Source organism: Podarcis muralis, chromosome 4, assembly GCF_964188315.1.
Source record: "Podarcis muralis chromosome 4, rPodMur119.hap1.1, whole genome shotgun sequence".
In the NCBI taxonomy this organism is placed as follows: Eukaryota; Metazoa; Chordata; class Lepidosauria; order Squamata; family Lacertidae; genus Podarcis; species Podarcis muralis.
In genome coordinates this window covers 18,304,046-18,329,465 of record NC_135658.1, presented here as the reverse complement: position 1 = coordinate 18,329,465, position 25,420 = coordinate 18,304,046, and the positions used below count along the sequence as shown (strand labels likewise).

The 25,420-nt window shown below is 46.7% G+C and overlaps 1 protein-coding gene across 6 annotated transcripts in view; it reads right to left on the bottom strand.

The window, feature by feature from the left end:
* The window catches only part of AMOTL1 (angiomotin like 1), a 77,666-nt gene that overhangs the window by 25,791 nt on the left and 26,455 nt on the right, over positions 1 to 25,420 (bottom strand). For 5 of the 6 annotated variants that reach the window (XM_028726103.2, XM_028726105.2, XM_028726104.2 and 2 more), the window contains 5 exons: positions 11,720 to 11,860; positions 9,409 to 10,324; positions 3,573 to 3,870; positions 1,949 to 2,093; positions 362 to 451 (listed from right to left, as the gene is read on the bottom strand). In XM_028726103.2, the coding sequence (XP_028581936.2) occupies positions 362 to 451; positions 1,949 to 2,093; positions 3,573 to 3,870; positions 9,409 to 10,324; positions 11,720 to 11,860 (1,590 nt within the window). Of the gene's footprint in view, positions 1 to 361; positions 452 to 1,948; positions 2,094 to 3,572; positions 3,871 to 9,408; positions 10,325 to 11,719; positions 11,861 to 12,879; positions 12,903 to 25,420 lie in introns of those variants that run through there. The other variant, XM_077927006.1, reaches the window with a different exon arrangement.

The following is a 25,420-nucleotide window of genomic DNA, read 5'->3' as shown; positions in this document are numbered from 1 at the left end:
ATATCCCTTTGAAGGCCTGTTCAAAACTCATGAAACCAAGGGCCTTGTTCTCCTTTTATTTGTACCTGTGTGAATTCAGAATTATCCCAAAAGGAGAGAAGAATTCCATTTCACTATGAAGCATATTTCTCTTGAGACTTTGCCCTGACATCAACATATTTATTTAAATTCCCCCCTTGCCTACCACCTACCACTAACTCCAACTAAGCAATACGGTAAAAAAGTCTGCTAGAAAGAAACCAGTCTCCAACTTTTAAAAAAACTGCTAAAAACATAGCACAAACAAACACCTCTTCCATTCTCTGACAAACCACACATAGTGAACATGCATATCTCCGCTATATATCAATGTGGTACTCACTCTGAGAGGCATAAAGACCCTCTGTTGCCTTATCTTCGTTCCCATCAAACTCTCTGCTGGCTAGCTGCCTGTTGGCAGCCTCCAATCGCTCTACACAGAGAAGGGGAAACAGCTTAAGAATAAACATATACATATGGCCAACCTCAGAGAATAAAGAGACCTGCCAGATGCGCCATGATATAAAAAGAATCTTGGGAAAGGGAAGCCAGCTATACAATAATGAAAGAAATGGAGATCGTCCTGAAAAACAGGGAAGGCCAGCCTGCGTTTCCACCCCCCAAAGGAGGGACTCTGTTCTGTAGGGTCTCTGTCTGAGGGCCGGAATATATTTCTCTATACAAACTTCCCTATGGATGCTCATGTTCCCTCATAGAGTTGGTGCTCTCCAGCAGTCCTGGTTATGAAACACCAAACAATTTCAATATTAAAATATGGACTTCTCACTCTTTTGTTTTTTAAAAACTTTGGGGTTTTTTATTCTTTTACTTGTAACTGAAGCTGTTAAAATTTGGTAGCAACACCTGAGGACAGATGAAATTGATTTGCAGGGGGAGTTGGACTTCTATCAAAAAGAACAGCCCTTGTATTCTAGCAGGGACTTTGTTATAACATAATTCCAAAGAGATTTGTCTATAAAGACAAGGAGGACCAACAGGAGGTCCAGAAACATCTGGCTTACAATCCTGGCTTGATTCCCTAATCTGTATTTCCCCACTCTGTTGCCCACCAGATGTTCTTTGACAATGACAGCCCATCACTGCTCAGCACCGGCATGCTAGCTGAGGCTGATGTGAGTAAAGAGGGGGTGGGGCAGTTCTCAGTTTCAATAAAGCAGCAGACAACTGAAGTCAACTGAAAACGGGAGCAAAGATTTTCAATCTCATGGCTGTACAAAGAGTCCAAGGCTTGCTCAGGCTTGTTCCTGTAGTGTGGCAGTAAACTGTGGTTAGACATTGTGCCTGAAGTAGGGCTGCAGCAGCCATTGAGGGCACCCCATTCCACATAATTTAAGGTGGGTAGGGAGAGACGTCAGCACAATTTTTCAACCAGGTCCAGGAATATATACTGTATTTTTCGCTCTATAAGACACACCTAGTTTTAAAGGAGGAGAACAAGGAAAAAAATATTCTCTCCCTCTCTGCGCAGTGCCTCTCCAGCAAAGCAGGAGAAACAGAAGGGGCTCCGTTTCTCCTGCCGCTTCGCTGAAGGGGCGCTGCGCAGAGAGGGAAAGCTGTGCAGCGCCTCTCCAGCAATGCGAAGTCAGAACAGCAAGAGGGATCACTGCGCAGTGAAAGCAGCGATCCCTCTTGCTGTTCTGGCTTCTGGAATAGCTGCACAGCCTGCATTCGCTCCATAAGACGCACACACATTTCCCCTTACTTTTTAGGAGGGAAAAAGTGCATCTTATAGAGTGAAAAATATGGTTTTTTTAATGGCTCTACCAACAATAACCTCTAAACGTTGTTACAGGAAAACAGTTTGCTCGGTCAGAATCTTTGACGTGGCCATCTGGAATATGATAGTTCAGGAACGAAACAGAAATGCAATGGGAGGGGAATGAAAAGACCTTTCGTAAAAAGAACATACCACGTAAGGCCCGGTTGAAATCATGGAGACGCCTGATTTCGCTTTCCAGCTTGTTACGCATTGCCTTGTCCAGCGATTCCCTCTTGGTGGTGGTCTTCACCAAGTCCTCATAGGCTTCTGAAATCCTCTGGATTTCTATTTCAAACTGAAATGTTTGTGTGTATGAGGAAGAGGAGAGAGAGAGAGAGAGAGAGAGAGAGAGAGAGAGAGAGAGAGAGAGAATAAGGGAGAGCATACAACTTTCCATTAAAAGCTGGGCAGGGATGCATGTCAATCATTGACTTGAAACTTTTGAAAGAGAGGTTTGTGCAGTGGCCAGAAGCGTGTGCCAACTTTCACACTAGCACTGTGCCGCAGGAAGAATTCTCCTACAATGATGCCAAAAATACAACTCCTCCACAGGCATTAATAATCCTACTGCTGCTGAAGGAAACCAGCTCCCCAGCCATGACAGAAGAAAGCGACTCCAGCAATGGAAGAGGACGCAGCTCAGTGGTGCAGCTCATGCCATCCAGCAGGCAGACCCAGGTTTAATTCTCAGCAACTCTATGGAGAGCCACTGCTGGTCATGGGAATTCTATCAAGTCAAGCAGTTCCCCCAACTTCCATCACATCATATTATCCAGTATTTATATACCACTATTCACTTTTTGGGGAAGCGGGTGGCGCTGTGGGTTAAACCACAGAGCCTAGGACTTGCTGATCAGAATGTCGGCGATTCGAATCCCCGTGACGGGGTGAGCTCCTGTTGCTCGGTCCCTGCTCCTGCCAACCTAGCAGTTCAAAAGCACGACAAAGTGCAAGTGGATAAATAGGTACCGCTCCGGTGGGAAGGTAAACGGCATTTCTGTGCGCTGCTCTGGTTTGCCAGAAGCGGCTTAGTCATGCTGGCCACATGACCCAGAAGCTGTACACCGGCTCCCTCGGCCAATAAAGCAAGATGAGCGCCGCAACCCCAGAGCCAGCCCCTAATGGTCAGGGGTCCCTTTACCTTTACCTATTCACTTTTTGTTGTTGCTAGGCATGCAAATACCTATTGGTGTTATGGGCTGCAGCGAAATAACCTCTCTGGGCTGCAAGCTTGGGCAGTGTGTCTAGAGGTCCTGGCCTGCCCAGACAACAAGAACCCCTCCCGGCCTCGCTGATGTGGTCTAAAGGAAATCAGAGCAATCCGTTTGGCACCAGCTTGGCTGCAGGAGCTATACAAGACACCACCCAACCGCCTTAAGTGCTCCTTAGCCTTTTCTTCTCCCAAGAATGTCCTGCAAAGGACATCAAAACAGTATACGCAGTGAAATATCCCACTTTCCTTCCATCATGGAATGCAAAGCAGCACTCACATGGTTCCCATGCAGTCTCCCATCCAAGCACTGACCAGACCTGGACCTGCTTAGGTAGCAGCCTCACGTGCCTTCAGACCATGCTATTGAATTGGACATTTGCTGGGTCCCACACCGCTGCACTATAGAAGTTCCAACTTAGACGTGTCCCTAAATTGATCATATTCTGGGCCAAACCAGGCAGTGCTGTTCATCCCCATCAGGAAGTGGCGCAGGACACTTTTCTTGTGTCACCAAAGAGGATCAAGACGCAAAGCCCAGTCCCACTCAACCACACCACGCACCTTCTGGAGTTTATCTGCTTTCTCATAGTAGCCCTCCAGCTCCTTCTGCAGGGCCTCGTTGTCGTCGGAGAGCATCTCCACCATCTGCTGGGCTCGCTGGACTATAGAGAAGGCATCTGGTGGGAGCGGCTGCTCCTGCTGCTGGCTTGGCGGAGTTGCAGGCAGGGACTGAGACGCCATGGCCATCGAGAGGGGCGGCAAAGAGGCAGAGTGCAGTGGGCCAGTAAGAGAGGAGGCCTGTGAGGACATCGGGCTGTGCTGCTGTTGCAGGGATGGAAAAGATGACTGGCACTGACGGCTGTATGGGAGGGGAAAACAGATGAGTGGTGGGAACAGATTAATCGGATCATCGGCAGTGTGAGCAGTCAGTCTGCCAGAAGTGACTGCTTATTGGTGCTTAGTATCCCATACATGAATGGGACACAGGTGGCGCTGTGGGTTAAACCACAGAGCCTAGGGCTTGCCGATCAGAAGGTCGGCGGTTCGGATCCCCGCAACGGGGTGAGCTCCTGTAGCTCGGTTCCTGCTCCTGCCAACCTAGCATTTCGAAAGCACGTCAAAGTGCAAGTAGATAAATAGGCACCGCTCCAGTGGAAAGGTAAATGGCGTTTCCATGCGCTGCTCTGGTTCGCCAGAAGCGGCTTAGTCATGCTGGCCACACGACCCAGAAGCTGTACGCCAGCTCCCTCGGCCAGTAAAGCGAGATGAGCGCCGCAACCCCAGAGTCGGCCACGACTGGACCTAAAGGTCAGGGGTCCCTTTACCTTTATCCCATTCATGAACAGTGAAATACTTTCCCCAAGTGTGGATTTTTATGTAGCCAAAACAGTACCACCTGCACACAAGAAGGAGGTACAGTGGTGCCTCGCAAGACAAAATTAATTCGTTCCGCGAGTTTTTTCGTCTTGCGATTTTTTTCGTCTTGCGAAGCACGGTGTCGGGAAAGTTTTGGAAAAGCTTCAAAAATCACCAAAGTCTTTAAAAACCTCAAAAAAGGCTACCACACCGCGTGCTATGAGTTGCTCCTCGAAGTCAAGTCGCAACTGTATTAACGGTGTTAAGAAAAAGGAAACAAACTTGCAAGACGTTTCCGTCTTGTGAAGCAAGCCCGTAGGGAAAATCGTCTTGCGAAGCAGCTCAAAAAACAAAAAACCCTTTCGTCTTGCGAGTTTTCCGTCTTGCGAGGCATTCGTCTTGCGAGGTACCACCGTATCAGCAGACTTTTTAAGAAGTTCAAAAGGAATCCTGAGGGGCGGGGAGGAGAGAACAGCCCAATGAAGACTGAGCATGCTGTGCGACCACAGGATACTGTTGGGGGGCAAGGGAAGGGAAAGGGTGGAAGTAATGGATGGGAGCACTCCATACTGCAACATTTTGTTGCAGGTCCCACCAGTTATAATAATATTAGTTACCGATATAACTCGACACCTATATAGCACTATGTATGTACGGAGTAACTTTGTTTTTTTAAGGAAAAGTCTCTGCCTCAAGGACTTTACAATCCAACTTCCAGTAGTTGGAGAGACCACAAAGCAGAGGGTAAGGAAAGGGAGAGGTCAGCATGGGACAAATATGGGGCAAGGTGTTAGTTGCAGACAAGGGAGGGAACGCAAAAGAGCAGGAGGCGACTTTCTCTCAAGTTCTCTATCCAGAAATACTGAATTCTGGGAAATCTTATTGACCACTAGGAAAGCTTATTCAGCAAGTTTTCTCTGGCAGCTGAAATTTCAGCGGGAATTTGCCAGACTCTTTTCAAGCCTGTCTCTGCAACAACAGGCAGCAATTGGTGGGGTTGGTGGTTTTTTTAAAAAAAGAATGCTGAGACTCTCAGGGAACTAAATTCCACAACATGTGGTTGAGTACACAGTATACCTTTAAAACACATTTGAAGGACATTCTTTGCCTCAAAGGATTCTGGGCACTGTAGTTTACACCTCATACAGTTACAATTCCCAGCAAGCCTTAACAAACCCAAGTGCCCATATGTGCTTCGAATATCCTTTAAAGGTATAACTGTGCATGCAGCCACTTTATCTGCAATCATGTGGAAAACACAAGCAAGCACAGTCCTGCTCCTAGCCAGAAGAACAGAACCAGGCCTTGTGCTCTGCACTAAATAGGGGACTGTGTTCTGCATAGGTTGGGCTGAAATAGTCATGGTCTCATGCGAACGTGCCAGCGAACCTTTCTTCGAGGTTTGCATTGCTCCTTTAGATGTGCAGCTGTTAAACATGTTACTCTTCGGGATGAACAGTGCCTCTTCCCCTGTTTACAAACCACATTTGTCCCAGATCTGCCTTTGAAGCCTTTCCCTCAGATTGTATATATAAACTGCAGAGTCTCAGCCTGTCCGTACAAGGCGACTGACACACCTCACCCTAGCAAGCCAACCCATTTTAGAAAGAACTAACTCTCCCCGCCAGCAAATAGCCAGTCTCTCTCGCCAGCAAAAAGACATGCAGCAAATAGCCAGCCTCTTTCGACAGCTTATTTTTAAACAACTAACCCTGAACCAAATAAGCAGCAGCATTTCCATTGTAAAGGTTTTTTATATATATAATCTTCCATTGCCATTTGATGCTTGCCTAGGGTGAGTTGCCAGTTCCCCTAGGTGAGCAGATGAATCGAAATCACGCAAGGTTCAGTGTCATACTGTTTTACCTCACGTTGACTGGCACCCCTTGTAGGTGAAAACAGCTGCGGAGGTCCTTGAATCAGATTGCAGCTGCACAGACAGGTGTTTTGATATAAATCACCTGATATAAATTTCCTGATATAGCGCATTTTTTGCTCCATAGGACGCACTTTTCCCCTCCTAAAAAGTAAGGGGAAATGTGTGTGCATCTTATGGAGCGAATGCCGGGGGGAGGCAGGCAGGAAAAGCCCCCAAGAGCCGCACACAAGCTCCATGCGGCTCTTGGGGGCTTTTCCCCAGGAGGGAGAAGGGACTGACGCGGCCAGTCAGTCCCTTCTCCCTCCTCGTAGAAAAGCCCACAGGAGCCGCGTGCTCCTTAAAGGGTGTGCAGCTCCTGTGGGCTTTTGTGGGAGGTGGGGGTATTGCCATAGCTGCGCGCAGCCTCTCCCGGCTGGAGAAGTTGCGCACGGCTAAAGAGGAAGCCAAGACAGTGGGCGGGATCCATCCCACTCGCAGTCTTGGCTTCTTTGCTCTTTGGGGCTCGGGGAGGGGGAACCCTGGCAGCCCCAGAAGCTCTGGGAGAAGTGGACAGGCTGTGCGCAAGATTTTTTTTTCTTGATTTCCCCCTCTAAAAACTAGGTGCACCTTATGGTCCGGTGCACGTTATGGAGCGAAAAATACGGTAAATCACCTCCGGATGCTTCTAACAGAACTACCCCCCTCCCACCCAAAATATAGGAAGTTGTTTTATACTAGGTCAGATAATTTTTCCCACTAGCCCAGTATAGACTTCTCTGACAAACAGAGGCTCTCTAGGAAGTCAGGCAGAGAAGACTACACTCAGTGCTATTTTTCTGGGGGGGGAAAGATGGTGCCGGAACTGACCATGAACACCTCCCTCATTCTCTCAGAGGTGCCAGAACTGAGTTCCAGCAGAAGAAAAAAAGAGCCCTGGATCTATTACCATCTGGTGTGAGGAACCTTTGGCCCTCCAGATTTTGCTGAACTACAACTCCCATCATCCCTGTCCATGCTTGTTGAGGCTGATGGGACTTCCAAGCCAGCAATATTTTGTGGCCAAAGCGCCCCACACCTGACCCAGCTACAGTGGTACCTCGGGTTACATACGCTTCAGGTTACAGACTCCGCTAACCCAGAAATAGTACCTCGGGTTAAGAACTTTGCTTCAGGATGAGACAGAAATCATGCTCCAGCGGTGCGGCAGCAGCAGGAGGCCCCATTAGCTAAAGTGGTGCTTCAGGCTAAGAACAGTTTCAGGTTAAGTACGGACCTCCAGAACGAATTAAGTACTTAACCCGAGGTACCAATGTACTTTATCCTTCTAACTGGGGGTGCCATGGAGATATCTGCATGAAGAGCATGTGCTTGACCACTGGGCTATGGCGCTTTTATCTTAAAAGCACACACATTCAGGAAATCTGATTAGAGATTTCCTGACGTCGTGTCTGGTTTGGTCTTTACACAACCGGAGGAGATGTCCCATTCAGCACACATGGCTTGAGACTGGAGCGTGAGGCGCACGGCATCCATGTGCCTGACACCTGGAAAATCCTCCGCCTGAAAGGAGACTTGCAGATGGAATCCTCTTACAACTTCCTGAGACTGTAACCCGAAGCTGACCCTGTTTTTCCTTTCCTTCTCCTCATTCCCTTGTTGCTACCTCGCTTACATAAAGAGGGCTTTTCGCATTTCTCTTGAAAGCCGTGCTTTTCTGGCTGGAAAAACGCACACCCAACTCTCCGTATGTTGTTGCCCGAGACTCAAAACATGTGCTGATCAGATGGAATGCAAACGCTTCAGCAACACAACACCAGCAGCCAAGGAGCCACGAGGGGCTGTGTCCCAGGTTGCCATTTCAGGAAATGCAAAGCACCATGGACCTGATCCAAAAACTCAGCGCGCAGAGCTTACTGCCCATTGCCCCCACTTGAACCTGGGAGTGTGGCCTACAAATATACCCAACGCTTTTCCCATTAGAAAGACAGCAGGAGGAAGGCATCGTGTTGCAGAGGTGGGAGAACAGGGAGAAGCAATTCCCACCCCTTTGCCCACTGCTTCTCTCCTGGGATTCTAACTCCTCTGGGTCCCAGTTGCATGTTCACCACATCAAGTAGAGGGAAGATACTCAGCGATAGGATTGTGGTGGTGGGGAGGAGGAGGGAGGGAAATCATGCAAGAAGAGGAATAAGCACCACACTCCTGCTGCACATCTACAAAGTACACAAGCAGTACACAAAAGGTTTGTTTTGCCCTTTGGGGCAGTATTATTCTAGAGCCAATGGCTTTGAGCTGGACAATGTAACTTGCCCACCTGCTCCTCTCCCTGCAACCTGCCTAAATCTGCTCCAGAATGTGGAGGGAACCCCTGGAGCACATTTAGGGTTCATGTGGGGAAAGAAGTAGGTGAGGAAATTATGTTATGTACAGTAGTTAAGAGTTGTTGCACTACTGCATAAATGAATATCAGGGCTGGGCGACATTCGGTTTTCAACATTGCAGTATATCAGAAGCTAAACATTGTGATATACAGTTGTACCTTGGAAGTCGAATGGAATCCATTCTGGAAGTCCGTTCGACTTCCAAAACATTCGGAAACCAAAGTGCTGCTTCTGATGGGCTGCAGGAAGCTCCTGCGGCCAATCGAAAGCTGCAGAAGCCCCATCGGACGTTCGGCTTCCAAAAACAGTTCACAAACCGGAAGAGTCACTTCCAGGTTTGCGGCGTTCGGGAGCCAAAACGTTTGAGAACTAAGCTGTTCGAAAACTAAGGTACAACTGTACTGAAATATCACAACGCCTGAAATAAAGATGGAGCTATGTAAAAGCATTGGCTGGCTTCACGGCTTTTCCCGCATCATGATTTTTGCATTGCATGCACACACGCACATGATTTGCAATATATTGCCAGGTCAAAAATTATGAAACTGCTATCATGGTATGGACTTCAAACTAGTTTTGGATGATATGCCGCCCAGCCCTAACACACGTCATGATTTGCAACACATTGCCAGGTCCCAAATTATGAAACCACTGTCACAATATGGATGATATATCAATATATCTCCCAGCCCTATTGAAAACCACCCCGAGTCTGGAGTCTTACTTAACTTTACGAAAAAAGCAAAACCTCCCCCTAAGGATTGAAAGGAAGGCAATAAGATGGCAAGGAATTCAACATTACCTAGTCAGGCTGTACTCTGGGGGAGGCTGATAACGGACAACAGCTACTTCGCTCCTTGCTGCCTGGGGCGCTGAATAGGAGGGCATCACCACTTCCTGGAGGACTCCAGAATGCTGGTCGTTAAAAAACATCCCATGCTCCTGAGCTTTGCTCACCGGAGAGACCACCTGCTTGCTTTTGTACGGGTAGTCCGGCGGCGGGCCCCTTGGATCCACACCTTTGCTGGTGGACTGAGGAGGGGACGGCCCTCCCGCTTTGAACCCTTTGCTTCTCCCCAAGGTAGGCGGATGCTGTTTCGTGCCGTTCCTCTCCAGCGACAACTGCATGATCCTCTCGCTAAGGTATCGCACGTGGCCTTGCTTCAGTTCCTTGAGCGCCTCGTCTTTGTGCGCTTGACCGCTGTTGGCCCGGGCCAACGTCGGCCTCCCTTCCGTTCTGGATTTCGGGCAGGAGGTTCCAGCCATGTAAAAACCTGCCCCAGCGGCGCTGCTGGGCTGCTGGCCCCTGAAAAACTGAGACTGGGCTTTGGCCTCTTCGTAAGTTGGCAGCTCTTCATTGTTCTGCTGAGGCTGGGCGCCCCTGGGCTGCTTCTCCATCGCAGTGCTGTCCCCTTGATGCTCCTGGCCCTGTGGTTCCTGCCGGGCTGACTGCTGGACCATTTGTGGGTCTTCGGGCACCAGGTTTTCCGTGGAAGAAGAAAGCAGCGTGCTGGCAGTGGGGTTGGATGGTCCCGCGCTCCCTGTGGCCTGGTGCTGGATGGCCAGCAGGTTCATGTTCTCGCTCGGGTTGCCATAGCGCAGCTCCTGGATCAACCGCTGTAACACAGTGCCAGGGGCAACGTCCTCCGAACCTCTCATTTCCACCTCTGAAACCTGGAGGAAGCTCGGGGGGTGGAAGTTGCAAGGGGGGTCTTCAGCTGAAGCAAGAGAAAAGATGGCAGGCAGAGAAAGAAAGAGACACACAAAAAAATGGGAAAGGTTGGATTATTTTGAATGAGGAAGATGGAGAAATCCTGCATGTCCTTTTCCTCCATCAATTATCCTGCTGCCAACCTGAGTTCATAACTCAGCCAAATGTCAGGTGCAGCGTTAGAAATTCAGATATACAGTGGTACCTCAGGATGCGAACGGAATCCATTCCGGAGCCCCGATTGCATCCAGAAGCAAACATAACTAGCGATGGCACGTCTGCGCACATGCACGTCGCTTTTCACCGCTTCTGCGCATGCGTGTGACGTAATTTTGAGCGTCTGCGTATGTGCAAGCGGCGAAACCCAGAAGTAACACGCTCTATTACTTCCAGGTTGCCACGGAGCGCAACTCAACCACGCTCAACATGAAGCATATTCAACCCGAGGTATGACTGTATAAGCTACCGTATTTTTTGCTCTATAAGACTCACTTTTTCCCTCCTAAAAAGTAAGGGGAAATGTGTGTGCGTCTTATGGAGCGAATGCAGGCTGCGCAGCTATCCCAGAAGCCAGAACAGCAAGAGGGATTGCTGCTTTCACTGCACAGCGATCCTTCTTGCTGTTCTGGCTTCTGAGATTCAGAGTATTTTTTTTCTTGTTTTCCTCCTCCAAAAACTAGGTGCGTCTTGTGGTCTGGTGCGTCTTATAGAGCGAAAAATACGGTAAGTGCCAAATGGCTCCTTAAACCAAGGTTACAGTTGCCAAAATGGAATGCCTCATTGTCATTTTGGGGCCAGACAGCTCTAAAGTCATATTTTTCAATACAACCTTTCGGCTCCTGAAATTCAGATGAAATAGAACGGATAGAATTCTACAGGATGTGTCGCAAGTGTGCGAAAACAGATCCAATGATCCCCAGTCATGCACCCCCAGATGGTGGAGACGTCAAGCGCCATCCTGGTGCCTGGGCATCTTCACTTGCTCTCAAGTAGCCAGCTGCAAAATGCGCCTGGTGAATTTCAATTGTTGATCAGGGGGTAAGGCCAGTACAAAATAGGGAGGTACAAGGGAAGAAGGATGCAAGAGCATCATTTGACGGCAGTGTGGACTGATGAGACCTCTGTCCAGATGCTGCGGCTTGGTGGCTTAAATTTGGACTGCGGTCTAGGGACTCCCCACCTCTGCTCTTCAGGGACCAAATTGCTTCTGATTAAACCTAAGTGCCCCCTCTGTCCTGCACCCGGGTCCCATTTCCCTTGTATAATGATCCACTTGCAAGGCTCAATGTCAACAAGGATCTGAAGAAAGCCATTTGTCCAAAAAAACAAAACAAACCAGTGTGAAACTCAATTGACGAAAGCAGCTAGAAAGCAGGGTTTTTTACAAGCACCAGGAACTTACTTTCAGTATCGCTGACGAAGTCTATCATTAACGGTGAACCATCCCGCCTGCTGCCAAACAGCTGAGGATCTGTGTAAAGGCAGCCAGTTTCTTCCAGTATCTGGGCAGGAGTACTGGAAGTGTAGCAAATGGATGGGAGGCCTATGAGAAAAGAAAAAGAAGAAAATATTTATCCATGAACTAGTCACGTTTTTTTAATAAAAAAAAAATACCCCAACACTTTTCCTAAAGTGATTCACACTTGTGGTTTCTGAATTATGTTTAAGCGTTGTTTCACAACCCCCAACAAAGACATCCGTTGTATACACACTTCGCAGTGAATCATTTCAGATGTCTGTCTACATAAAAGGCTGCATGCAGAAACACATTTTGCTGCAAACAACACAACCTTGCCACAGAACTGTAACAGGGAAGTCACAGAGGGGGTGAGCACCCAGGCCATATTGGCAAGCGTTCAAAGACTTAATAGATGATAGAGAAATGGTCATTAATTTATTGGCAGCTCCCAGTATTTTCCAATTCTAAATTTTCAAGGAAAACTCACATCGCTGGTCAGTGGTTAAGCTGCTCTAGAATTACAATGGAGTTTTTGAAGCCAAGTGACTCACTGCTCTTCTGATTGCTAATGGCTTAGTTCCCAAGCTATCGCAGCCTTGGATTAGGACTTGGGTGGGCTTAGAATTTGAACTTTATGTCCACAAGCAACATATTAAAACTACATCACTGCATGCAAGCAAAGTGCTTTTGGTTGGTTTCAGAATTTTTTGATCAAAACAGACATAGTGTCAATTCAGATGCAGTAGGAAACCAGGGCTTCCCATTACACGAACAAGCCTCAGGCTTACCCACAGCCTCCAACCTTCCCCTCTTTTGTGCCCACAAGGAGATCAGCAACTTCTGTTTTTAAACAATCCAGAGTATCTCAGTCCGGGGATCTGAGGAACCTGCGGCCCTTCAGTGTTGTTGGACTACAGTTAGAATCATAGAATCATAGAGTTGGAATAGACCACAAGGGCCATCGAGTCCAACCCCCTGCCAAGCAGGAAACACCATCAGAGCACTCCTGACATATGGTTGTCAAGCCTCTGCTTAAAGACCTCCAAAGAAGGAGACTCCACCACACTCCTTGGCAGCAAATTCCACTGTCGAACAGCTCTTACTGTCAGGAAGTTCTTCCTAATGTTTAGGTGGAATCTTCTTTCTTGTAGTTTGGATCCATTGCTCCGTGTCCGCTTGTCTGGAGCAGCAGAAAACAACCTTTCTCCCTCCTCTATATGACATCCTTTTATATATTTGAACATGGCTATCATATCACCCCTTAACCTCCTCTTCTCCAGGCTAAACATGCCCAGCTCCCTTAGCCGTTCCTCATAAGGCATCGTTTCCAGGCCTTTGACCATTTTGGTTGCCCTCCTCTGGACATGTTCCAGTTTGTCAGTGTCCTTCTTGAACTGTGGTGCCCAAAGAGTTACCATAATCTCTTATCATTGGCCATGCTGGATGGGGCTGATGGGAGTTGGAGTCCAACATAACTCCAATCCCTTGTTTAAAATATGGTTCAGGAACAAGCCAAGATGTAAAACCATGATTTGGTCTAACAAACCATAGCTCCCTGTTACATTTGAACTCAAGGAACTGTGGTTTGCTTCAATGGAGAAGTGGAAGCTCCTGATCTCCTCACAGTAAGGTAAGAAGAGAGGACGGAGGAGCATTCAAGTTTCCTATTATGTCCAAAATACCACACAGACATATTTGATGCACATACACCTCTTACTGCAGTACAATTAGGTATATAAAGTATGGTCTTGTCCATAAACTTTAAATCTGGACAACAGCCTGTAAAATAACATGCTGGACATTTATACTATCCAGAGGCCACTGTCACAAGAATAACTGATTATATGGATATATTGCCTGCATCTGCACATGGAAATTTAATTTCCAGAAACTATTGTTTTGCCCATTCCCTGTTTTACATGCTATTTTAACTAATTTAACACTTTTTAAAAAGCGTTAGTGGGAAAAGCCATTCACAGTGCCATTCATGAATGTGCTCTTTGCTTATTTTTTGGGTATAAACTCTATTACAGCAAGTTGACAATTTATACAAGAGAAAACACGCCCGATTTGTCTTACGACACAGTAATATTTAAATTCAGACTGCTGAATTTATGGCAGTCCCAGTGGAATATGTCCCTCTCTTGATTTCATTATCTACTGCAGTAACCATATAAGTTTAGAACCCTAGAATGAAATTGCACAGACAACATTCCTTGGTTTGTATGAAAGAGATAACAATGGCTTTGAAAGAGAGTTTTTAGCTGGGTGTTCTGGGAAGAAGGAATAAGAAAGACTGGAATCCATCTTGAGCAGGCTGGCTGAAGGCTGGCTGCACTGCTGTGGGGGACAAACCCCTCCTGAAATGAACATGCTGTAAGATCTGGACTCCCTGCAGGCAGACTGAAGGTATAAATAGGTGAATAAACCATATTTCCTAAAGCTATGACATTATCCACCATGTCTCAGTTCTCCAAAGGACCCTGTAGAGAGTGCCCGGAACCCCCAGGAATCTTGCAGAACATGGGGGCGTCACATTACTTTTGTAACACTACGTTTTGCTGAGAGTCAAAAAGCAATCAAGCCATGTAATCCAGTAGTCAAGTGAGCGATCAACTGATCACAGATTAAGCGAGTACAGCAAGCAAATCAGCCTGGAAACCCCTCACAAATCTGATTCTACTGACCAAAAAAAATTGCAGCAGGAAAGCAGCTTATCTCAGTGGAGTCTGGGTGCGCAAACTATTGAAGTGGCACATTACATCTCACCAAAATGTATGTGTGCCTGAGCATGCACAGAATTTGGGATTCTTGTATCAGACGTAGAGTAGGAAATGAATACAAATGAATTTCTTGCCTTCTAAAACTGCTTCCCTTTCCCTTCTCCCCAGTCTCTCAAGTTGCAAAACCCCTCCCTTTTATTCTTTAATCGTTTGATGAAAGGGGGCAAGAGTTTTATTATAGCATTGTTTTTTAAGCTGGGAATTATGGGGTAGGAGGCCAGCCTTAGCATCTGGAAAGACAGCCGTAAATCCAGCTCAAGCTGACTCACATCCTTTTAATCAGAATTGCACCCTGGATAGGAGAAGACGGCTCTCCTACGGCCTCGGGGCAGCTAACGTCAACACGCCTTACTCTCCTAGACACAATGTAGGTGTTAGCTGGTTTGGAAACACAGTTGAACAAAGGGGCAAGTTGGCTTGATGCAGCTGATCTCAGCATCTCATCCCTATGTATTAAGCCAAATCAACCAACTTCATCAAACTCAGATAAGCATGCTGGAAATATCTTACAAAAGCTATGTAGGCTTGTAACGTAGGAATCATGGGCGAAGCCAGGATTTAGGTTGGGGGTGGGACCAAGCTATCTGGAATAATACGATATGGAATTAATACAACAATTAAAACAGTTAGAACAATAAAGCCACAAGTTCAGGGGAATGCTTGCCTAAACAGGTGAGCCTTCAGGAGCCGGAAGAATGCCAACACAGATTGTTTCAAGAGAGAAAGCATTCCACAACACTGGTGTCACCAGTGAAAATCCTGCCTCTATGTCACCGCAAGACAATAATCATCAAGTCATGGCAAAACTAGCTGGGTTACATTGGCTGATCATGGTGCCCTTGAGAAAAGTTTCCCATCCCTTTGTAGCTGACTGCATCTTCCTATGATCTCTGTAGAGCAGGGGTAGGCAAACTAAGGCCTTTGGGCTGGATGCGGCCCAATCGCCTTCTCAATCCGGCCAGCAGACGGTCAGGGAATCAGCGTGTTTTTACATGAGTAGAATGTGTGCTTTTATTTCAAATGCATCTCTGGGTTATTTGTGGGGCATAGGAATTTGTTCATTCCCCCCCCCCCTCGAAAAAAATATAGTCCAGCCCACCACATGGTCAGAGGGACAGTAGACCGGCCCACAGCTGAAAAAGGTTGCTGACCCCTGCTCTGGAGGGTTACTTGGCCCTGAACAAAGTCGGATGTAGTGATGGAGAGAGGAGGACATGGGAAACTTTATTTCCATGAGCTTCCTTATGCTAGCTTACCTTAGACCCCAAACCACTACGTATATGTAAAGCCACACATACAGACAACTAATTGTCCAAGTCATTTAGTGAGCCACTGCACCTAAATAACCTGCCATGTGTCCACCCCAGGTATGCTAAGTCTCCAGATGTGTCCCAGCCATAATCATAATCATTATAATTTATAATTTATAATTTATACCCTGCCCATCTGGCTGGGCTTCCCCAGCCACTCTGAGCGGCTTCCAACCAAATATTAAAATACACTAATACATTAAACATTAAAAGCTTCCCTAAACAGGGATGCCTTCAGATGTCTTCTAAAAGTCTGGTAGTTGTTGTTCTCTTTGACATGTGGGAGGGCGTTCCACAGGGCGGGCGCTACTACTGAGAAGGCCTTCTGCCTGGTTCCCTGTAACTTGGCTTCTCGCAGTGAGGGAACTGCTAGAAGGCCCTCGGTGCTGGACCTCAGTGTCCAGGTAGAACGATGGGAGTGGAGACGCTCCTTCAGATATACTGGACCGAGGTCATTTAGGGCTTTAAAGGTCAGCACCAACACTTTGAATTGTGCTCGGAAATGTACTGGGAGCCAATGTAGGTCTTTCAAGACCGGTGTTATGTGGTCTCGGCGGCCTCTCCCAGTCACCAGTCTAGCTGCCGCATTCTGGATTAGTTGTAGTTTCCGAGTCACCTTCAAAGGTAGCCCCACGTAGAGCGCATTGCAGTAGTTCAAGCGGGAGATAACCAGAGCATGCACTACTCTGGCAAGGCAGTCCGTGGGCAGACAGGGTCTCAGCCTGCATACCAGATGGAGCTAGTAGACAGCTGCCCTGGACACAGAATTGACCTATGCCTCCATGGACAGCTGTGAGTCCAAAATGACTCCCAGGCTGCGCACCTGGTCCTTAAGCTGCACAGTTACCCAATTCAGGACGAGGGAGTCCTCCACACCCGCCTGCCCCTGTCCCCCAATAACAGAACTTCTGTCTTGTCAGGATTCAACCTCAATCTGTTAGCTGCCATCCATCCTCCAACCACCTCCAGACACTCACACAGGACCTTCACTGCCTTCACTGGTTCTGATTTAAAAGAGAGGTAGAGCTGGGTATCATCTGCATATTGATGGACACCCAGCCCAAACCCCCTGATGATCTCTCCCAGCGGCTGCATGCAGATGTTGAAAAGCATGGGGGAGAGGACCGAACCCTGAGGCACCCCACAAGTGAGAGCCCAGGGGTCTGAACACTCATCCCCCCCCACCACTTTCTGAACACAGCCCAGGAGGAAGGAGCGGAACCACTATATGACAAGTGCCCCCAGCTCCTCTAGACGGTCCAGAAGGCTGTTATAGTCGATGGTATCAAACGCCACTGAGAGATCCAGCAGAACTAGGAAACAGCTCTCACCTTTGTCCCTAGCCCACCGAAGATCATTGACCAGTGCGACCAAGGCAGTTTCAGTCCCGTGATGAGGCCTGAATCCCAACTGGGAAATATAGAAGACTTCTCTCCCAAGGGCAGTAAGGCTGAAATGTTCCTGGACTTTGCAGTACCAGAATTCAATACACAGTGGTACCTCGGGTTACATACACTTCAGGTTACATACACTTCAGGTTACAGACTCCACTAACCCAGAAATAGTACCTCGGATTAAGAACTTTGCTTCAGGATGAGAACAGAAATCATGCAGCAGCGGTGCGGCGGCAGCGAGAGGCCCCATTAGCTAAAGTGGTGCTTCTGGCTAAGAACAGTTTCAGTTTAAGAACAGACCTCCAGAACGAATTAAGTACTTAACCCGAGGTACCACTGTATTTGTGACTGTGTTTTCCAATAAAAGGGGGGGGGGGAATGGGGTTGGGGAAAGACTTTGAAACTGCATGTTAGAATCCACATACATATCACTAGGGAACAAGTGCTCAGGGACATCTCACCAACATAATACAACTTTTATACACCCAACAGATATCAGGAAACATTATCTTACACAAGCAAGGTACTCATCATTCATATTAAGCAATTTGGTGACTGTATCTGAATGCTGACAATCCTGATTCAAGCGAATGCTGAATATAAGATTTATGCAACTGTCAACATTTATGTTGCGTTTTCAAATATTCACACAAAAAAATTTACACTGTCAACAATTTACAAGTGAAATACTGACTGCTATAAATTTTCAGCCATCCACTGAGGCAGGTCTGAAAGCTGATTTCTTGTCTCCTGGCTCTTTGTCATGTCAAAGAATGACCAAGAGATCCACCACATTGGAGCTGTTAAAAGGGCTGTGAAGAAGGATCCCCAGCACTCCCCAACATTCCAACAAAGCCTGCAAGACATCGGGCAGACGGTTGGGATAAACCTCGGTCCTCCAGATGTGTTGGGACTACAACTCCCATCATCCCTAGCTAACAAGACCAGTTGTCAGGGATGATGGGAATTGTAGTCCCAAAATATCTGGAGGGCCGAGTTTGGGGATGCCTGGGATAAACGGATGCCGTCTAGGCTGCAATTCAAGCCTGAAGAGAGTCAGCTGACGTTAAAAGGCATCAAGACACAACAAGCCGAACTTGAGCAACTTGTCTTGACTTGAAAGACTCTCCCCTATTTCTCCTGCTTCCTGACTGCTACCTCAGATGGTGGATCCTGGGCTGTCCACTTTGCCTTTGACCTGACAGCGGCTATTGGCCTCTCCAACCCTCTGCTGCTACCCCAGAACCTTCTGCATGGCTCTCTGTGCCTGCCCCGTGACCCTTTGCTCCATAACTGCTTGATCCGGTGCCTGACTCTCAAGTCCCTCCCCATACCCATGTTCCTGGACTTTCCAATCCTTGTCTACACCTAAACCAAACCTGCCTCAGAGCTAGGCCAAGGCTACAGAGCTAGGCCAGCTACAACCAACCCACTCTGAATTTTGGGCTTATTCTACACTTTTCTGTGTCAAACCCACACAGTTATGTGGTGAAATAAAAATTTTAAGGTGTATATATATATATATGTGTGTGTGTGTGTGTGTGTGTGTGTGTGTGTGTGTGTGTGTGTGTTCTCATAACTGCATATATAGGCCACATGTCTGGAACCCCACAGAAAAAGTCCTGAAACCATTTTGTCCCTCCCAAACTGACCTCAAATATTTCTCTGCAAGGTCAACGGAAAATGGAAAAGCCTTCCCATTGTCTTTTTGTTCACAAATCCTGTCTTAAGGGTATGTCTGTGTATGAACAGGGTGAGCCTGTGACCTGACTCAGGAACTAAGTATTTATCATTACAAAAGACTGGCCAGGCTCCCCAGGTAATCCAATCAAGTAACCATTAACAGATAACCTGCCAGACAGGAGATAAACAACGCACTCAGATTTCTGTTGTAGACCGCCCTTTCTGTGATGTAGGTATGATGTATCTGGGGGTGGTCTTGAGGCAAACCCTTTCTGTGATGTATGTATGATGTTTCTGGGGGTGGTCTTGGACTCCAGGGCGGGCAATTTAAAATGTCTATATAAGGGCGGGCACACCTGGGTCCTCCTCCTTTCCTGTGTGTGAGGGGAGCACCCTGTTGCAACAGATCAATAAAGATCAGGCTTACTAGCTGCTTTGCTTCTCAATATTCTCTGGTTGGCCTCTGTTATTTTCTCCAACCGATGGAGAACCTACAAAGGACTCTATAAGGGCTCTTGTGTCCCCCATAAGGAAATAAGGGCTGGTTTTTGTTTATTACAGAGGAATAACCTAGTTATGAGTAGCACGACACAGACAAGATTATAAATTACTATTCTGAATGTGTCCTTGTTCATTTCAGGAGCTAATTTTACTTTTTAAACAAACCCATTGTAGCATAAAACACAGAACGCTAACACTGAATCTACACTTTTTAAACCATACACACAGCTGGCTCATGTTCCAAGAAACAAGTATAAAAGCAGTCTTTTGTAGTATTTCATTTCATCCACCCACACATCGGCTCAGAGGGGCTTTTTGAGCACGCACCCCTGCATAGTCTGGTGCAACATCACAACTACCAAATTAATCTTCTGAAGAAAGCAGAAGTGGCCAATGGCCACCAGCTTAGATGGATTTGAAAGGGGATTAGACAAATTAATGAAGGGAAATGCTTCTGGGGCATGATTGAGATTCCCCCCCCCCCCCCACTTAAAAATAACTATCAGGGATCAGGGAGGGCATGCCTCTGAATATACCAACAACAGAGGAAATACAGTGGTACCTCAGGTTAAGTACTTAATTCGTTCCGGAGGTCCATACTTAACCTGAAACTGTTCTTAACCTGAACCACCACTTTAGCTAATGGGGCCTCCAGCTGCCACCACACTGCTGGAGCACGATTTCTGTTCTCATCCTGAAGCAAAGTTCTTAACCTGAAGCACTATTTCTGGGTTAGCGGAGTCATTAACCAGAAGCGTATGTAACCTGAGGTACCACTGTACAGCAATTTTTTTTTGAAGTATTCATGTTAAAACAACATGAGGGCAATGGCTAAGTGCTGCATGATCCTGACAGATGAAGGGCAGCCCAGAAATATAGTAAATAAATAAATGCTATACCCCATTTACCTAGGAATAAGCCCCACTGAACTGAATGGAACTTAGATTGCACTGTTAGTCAGGACCCAGCCCACCTATTTAAATAAACCCACCCTGCTTATTAATAAGGACGAATACTATAATCACTGTAGTCACCACTGCCAATCATTTCCATATCACTTTAGTGTGCAAAGCGTGCTAAAATGCTCTCCGCCTCATTCATCTGAACCAAACTAGATTTCTCTGTACTGAGCTGCGGCCTGAATCCTTTTAACCTCAGTTGCAGTTTCCAACGAGAAAGAACCCTGGAAGTAAATAATGGAAGATAATCCCTCTTGTATGTTTGGCATTTAGAGCAGTCAACACAGAGTCTGCCTGCTCTTTTCTCTCTCTTTTTTCAGGCTGTTTGCCAAGGAAAGACCTTTTTAGGATCATTTACTTAGAATTGTTCCTGCAATTAGCCGGCCCATTGTTAACACCAGTGTGTGGTTTTTCTTATGCAAACCACACCATTCCCGCTGCACGAGGGTTGTTTTAAAAAAGCAATCCTAGCCATTCATATCTGACTCTGGGATTTGGTACCCGCTATTACAAAGTACATAGAAGCAGCCTAAACTGTAGTGTGTTATACACAGAATGGTAATTACTGTAAGTATCGTTGTTATTTCTTATTATTATTATCTTGAGCTGGGAGAGTGGTTAAAACTCTGCTCTAAGAATATCAAGATCAGCAATGGGAGAAAAGTATAGAACAAATATTTCCTTTTTTACATGAAAAATTCCTTCCAGTAGCACCTTAAAGACCAACTAAGTTAGTTCTTGGTATGAGCTTTCGTGTGCATGCACACGAAAGCTCATACCAAGAACTAACTTAGTTGGCCTTTAAGGTGCTACTGGAAGGAATTTTTTTTGTTTTGACTATGGCAGACCAACACGGCTACCCATCTGTAACTTTTTTACATGGTTCTGCTTGCTGAATAACAAAATTTTGCAGAATTTGGAGGTTAGTTGGCTAGATGCAGGAGAGATTTAGGGTACATACAGCAGTCTGAGTTGTAGGGATATTAACGGTGTAAAAGCAGAAATGCCAGTATGGTAGAAGCATAGAGTTGAAAAGTTACCAGAGGGTCATCTAGACCAACCCCAGCAATGCAGGAATCTCATGACAGAGGGCCAGCACATACTATAAATTTCATTTTTAAACTGAGCACAGTGCTATATGTTTTTAATTAATGAACTGGTTTGCGATATACAATTCCTGTACACTCCCCTGCCCCTCTTAATTTTATTTATTTGGAAATAACAAAACTGCCTAAGTAAATAAACTTAACTGAATTCACAGAAACCACATGGAGCCAGATGCCCTGTTGTTAGGATAAACAATACTATCTGATTGTATTATTATTTATTCAGAATAACCTGTTAGCCACCTTCACACAAACTCAGTGTACAAAAACATCCTAATTACTCCCCACGCCTAAAAACAAAAGAAACAAAACCTGTAGACAGGGAACAACAGAAACAGCACCAACCAACCAAGCTAGCTAGCTAGCTAGCTGTAAAGGTAAAAGTAAAGGTAAAGGTAAAGGGACCCCTGACCATTAGGTCCAGTCGTGACCGACTCTGGGGTTGCAGTGCTCATCTTGCTTTATTGGCTGAGGGAGCCGGCGTACAGCTTCCGGGTCATGTGGCCAGCATGACTAAGGCGAAGCAGAGCAACGCACGGAAACGCTGTTTACCTTCCCACCAGAGCGGTACCTATTTATCTACTTGCACTTTGACATGCTTTTGAACTGCTAGGTGGGCAGGAGCAGGGACCGAGCAACGGGAGCTCACTCCATCGCGGGGATTCGAACCACCAACCTTCTGATTGGCAAGTCCTAGGCTCTGTGGTTTAACTCACAGCGCCACCCACGTCCCGTACTGTACTGGAGGCCAAATGACCGGAAACTTTATTTTGCACCCTTGCTGGAAAGTCAATAGAGAGGGAGAGCTATAACATACAAAGGGAAGTTCGTTCCACAGCCTTGGAGCTACTGATATAAAGACCCTGCTCTTTGCTGCTATTATGTCTCTGTTTCTCTCTCGCTCAAGTTGACTCCAGAGGCGGAGGGATTCAATTCCACACCAGAAATTTAAGTTTACACAGCTGAAGTGAATTAAGGGGCTCTATTGCTCTGGTGCAACAAGGCCCGATATTCGTTTATTTTCAGTGGTGATTGTGAAATGCACTGAAAAGTGTGGAATCAATGATTAACAGGAAGGATGAAATCAGAATAAACTAGCATTGTTGTGTAACCTCACCACAAACAAATCAGAATAAGGACTCAATAAAGACTAGGCGCTGTGTAAGTTTTGTGCAAGCAAACCAGGATGTATGCTCAGAAAACTGATCCCTGTCCCCAGCCTCTCTCCCATGCGCGCACACACCTAATCAATCCTGGATTCGTAGAACTGTCAAATTTGAAAGGACCCCAAGGGTTATTTTGTCCAATCCCCTGCAATGCAGGAGTCTTTTGCCCCACATGGGGCTTGAACCCATAACCCGGAGATTAAGAGTGGCAGGGGAAACCCAGCCAAATGGGCAGGGGCATAAATAATAAATTATTATTACTATTATTATTATTATCATGCTCTACCAACTTTGCTATCCCAGCCTGGTCACAGCCATTGTATATCAGGCAAGATGTTAAATAAAAGGCTGGATTATAGTCTCCATTTCCTCCAGGGAGCACAGGTCCTCTTCCTTACAGCAACCCTATGATAGTGAGTGATAGTGACTGGCCAAGGAAGGCCACCCAGTAATCTTTGCTGCTAACTAGAGATTTGGACTCAGGCCAAAGTCCTATGCTCTAACCCAATCCCACCCCCACAACCTGGTGCCTTTCAGATGTTGCTGGACCATAACTCCCAGCATTCCTCACCATGATCCATGCTGTCAGGGGCTGATGGGAGCAGGAGACTGACATAATCTGCAGGGCATGAGGTTGGAGGAGACTGATCTAGCCACTATACCAACTTGGTCTACCAACGGGCTCTTCTACAGAATCAGTGGTTTGAGGAGCACAGTGTCACGGATGGTACAATGTACAAACCTTGTCCAAGAGCTGTTTTTTTTTTATCTCAGCTGTCAATATGTTTTGGAAATTAACCAAATGACACACACACACACACACACACACACACACACACACACACACACAATATGCCGCAATATGGAGAAGATTATGATATCATTTTGAGACCAGTCCACACAAAAGACATGTTTCGTTTTTGTAGCAATGTTTGTTGACTGAAAACTATGCGGTATTGGAAATATTTCCTGCTCTCTTCATACACTAAAAACAAACAAGTCAACGGAACTGGTAGAATCACATACCACCCTACAGGCAGAGTTGCTTCCTTGCCGGAATTGTACAGGCTCAGAAAGAAGTTTATCTTTTTAAACTTCTTGCCAGTATTGGGGCATCAGAATATTTATTTGGAGTGTTTATATACTACCCTTGTTATGAGCCATAGGGCAGTTTACAACAAAACTAGACAAGATAAAAACTAAGTGTAACATCCACAAAATAACACAACCCTCAAATACATAACAAATCAACAACCATTTGCTAATAGCAGCAGCAGCAAATCGATTAATTTATCCAGTTAGGTCTCTCCTCCTCCACCCGGCCACCCAAAAAAGTGCACCTTAACCAATCGCCTAAAGTTATATTAGGGTTGAGGCCGGGTGCACCTCAATACAAAAGGCTTTCTCCTGAACCCTCAACACCACACGCTTCATCCCGTACAGGAATTACCAAGAGGGCATCATCTATTGATCTTAAGGCCAGGAGTAGGTCAGCATGGAAGATGGCATGCTTGCAGAGAATTTGGGTCACAGGTGTTTTAGGATTTTAGGTGTCAAAGTTCCACCGCAGCCAGAAGAAGAAGAAGAAGAAGAGTTTGGATTTGATATCCCGCCTTTCACTCCCTTTAAGGCGTCTCAAAGTGGCTAACATTCTCCTTTCCCTTCCTCCCCCACAACAAACACTCTGTAAGGTGAGTGGGGCTGAGAGACTTCAGAGAAGTGTGACTAGCCCAAGGTCACCCAGCAGCTGCATGTGGAGGAGCGGGGAAGCGAACCCGGTTCCCCAGATTACGAGACTACCGCTCTTAACCACTACACCACACTGGCTCTCTGGCCAGTTTTGTAGTTGAGACTCCTCAGCTGTTGCACACACAGCAGCATTTGCAGTGCGATGTGAATGCATGTGTCTCAGACCTATGAGGAGGCTTAGTGTTAGATCAGACTATTGATCTATCTAGGCTAGTAATTTTTTTCTACTCTGCCCAGCAGGACCTCTATATGGTTTCAGGTAGAGGGTCTTTCCCTGCCACCAACTTGTACCTGGTTGTTTTATAAGTGGAGATGCCCAGGATCGAACCTGGGAACTTCTGCAAGCCAAGCAAGTGCTCTGCCACAGAGCTATGGATCCTGCAATACTCCCCCTCCCATCCCCAGGTATTTCCCAGGTCTGCCAACTGAACTCCTTTTTAAACTAAAGGTAAAGGGACCCCTGACCATTAGGTCCAGTCGTGGCCGACTCTGGGGTTGCGGCGCTCATCTCGCTTTATTGGCCGAGGGAGCCGGTGTACAGCTTCCGGGTCATGTGGCCAGCATGACTAAGCCGCTTCTGGCGAACCAGAGCAGCGCACGGAAACACCGTTTACCTTCCTGCCAGAGCGGTACCTATTTATCTACTTGCACTTTGACGTGCTTTCGAACTGCTAGGTTGGCAGGACCTGGGACCGAGCAACGGGAACTCACCCCGTCGTGGGGATTCGAACTGCTGACCTTCTGATTGGCAAGTCTAGGAAGGTCTGCATGCGAGGGATAGATCTTTCCCACTGAATCAAAGGCGCCTCCAGGTTTTTCTCATAACTGAGCAAGCACACCCAGCCTCCACAGTCGCAAAGAAGAGCTTCTAGAAAAGATGGTGCAAGACTCAGGTCCTGCTTTGAAGCTTCCCACAGACATCTAGTTGGACACTGCGAAGACAGGAAGTGGACTAGATGGGCCTTGGCCTCACTCAGTAGCATTCACAGGTTC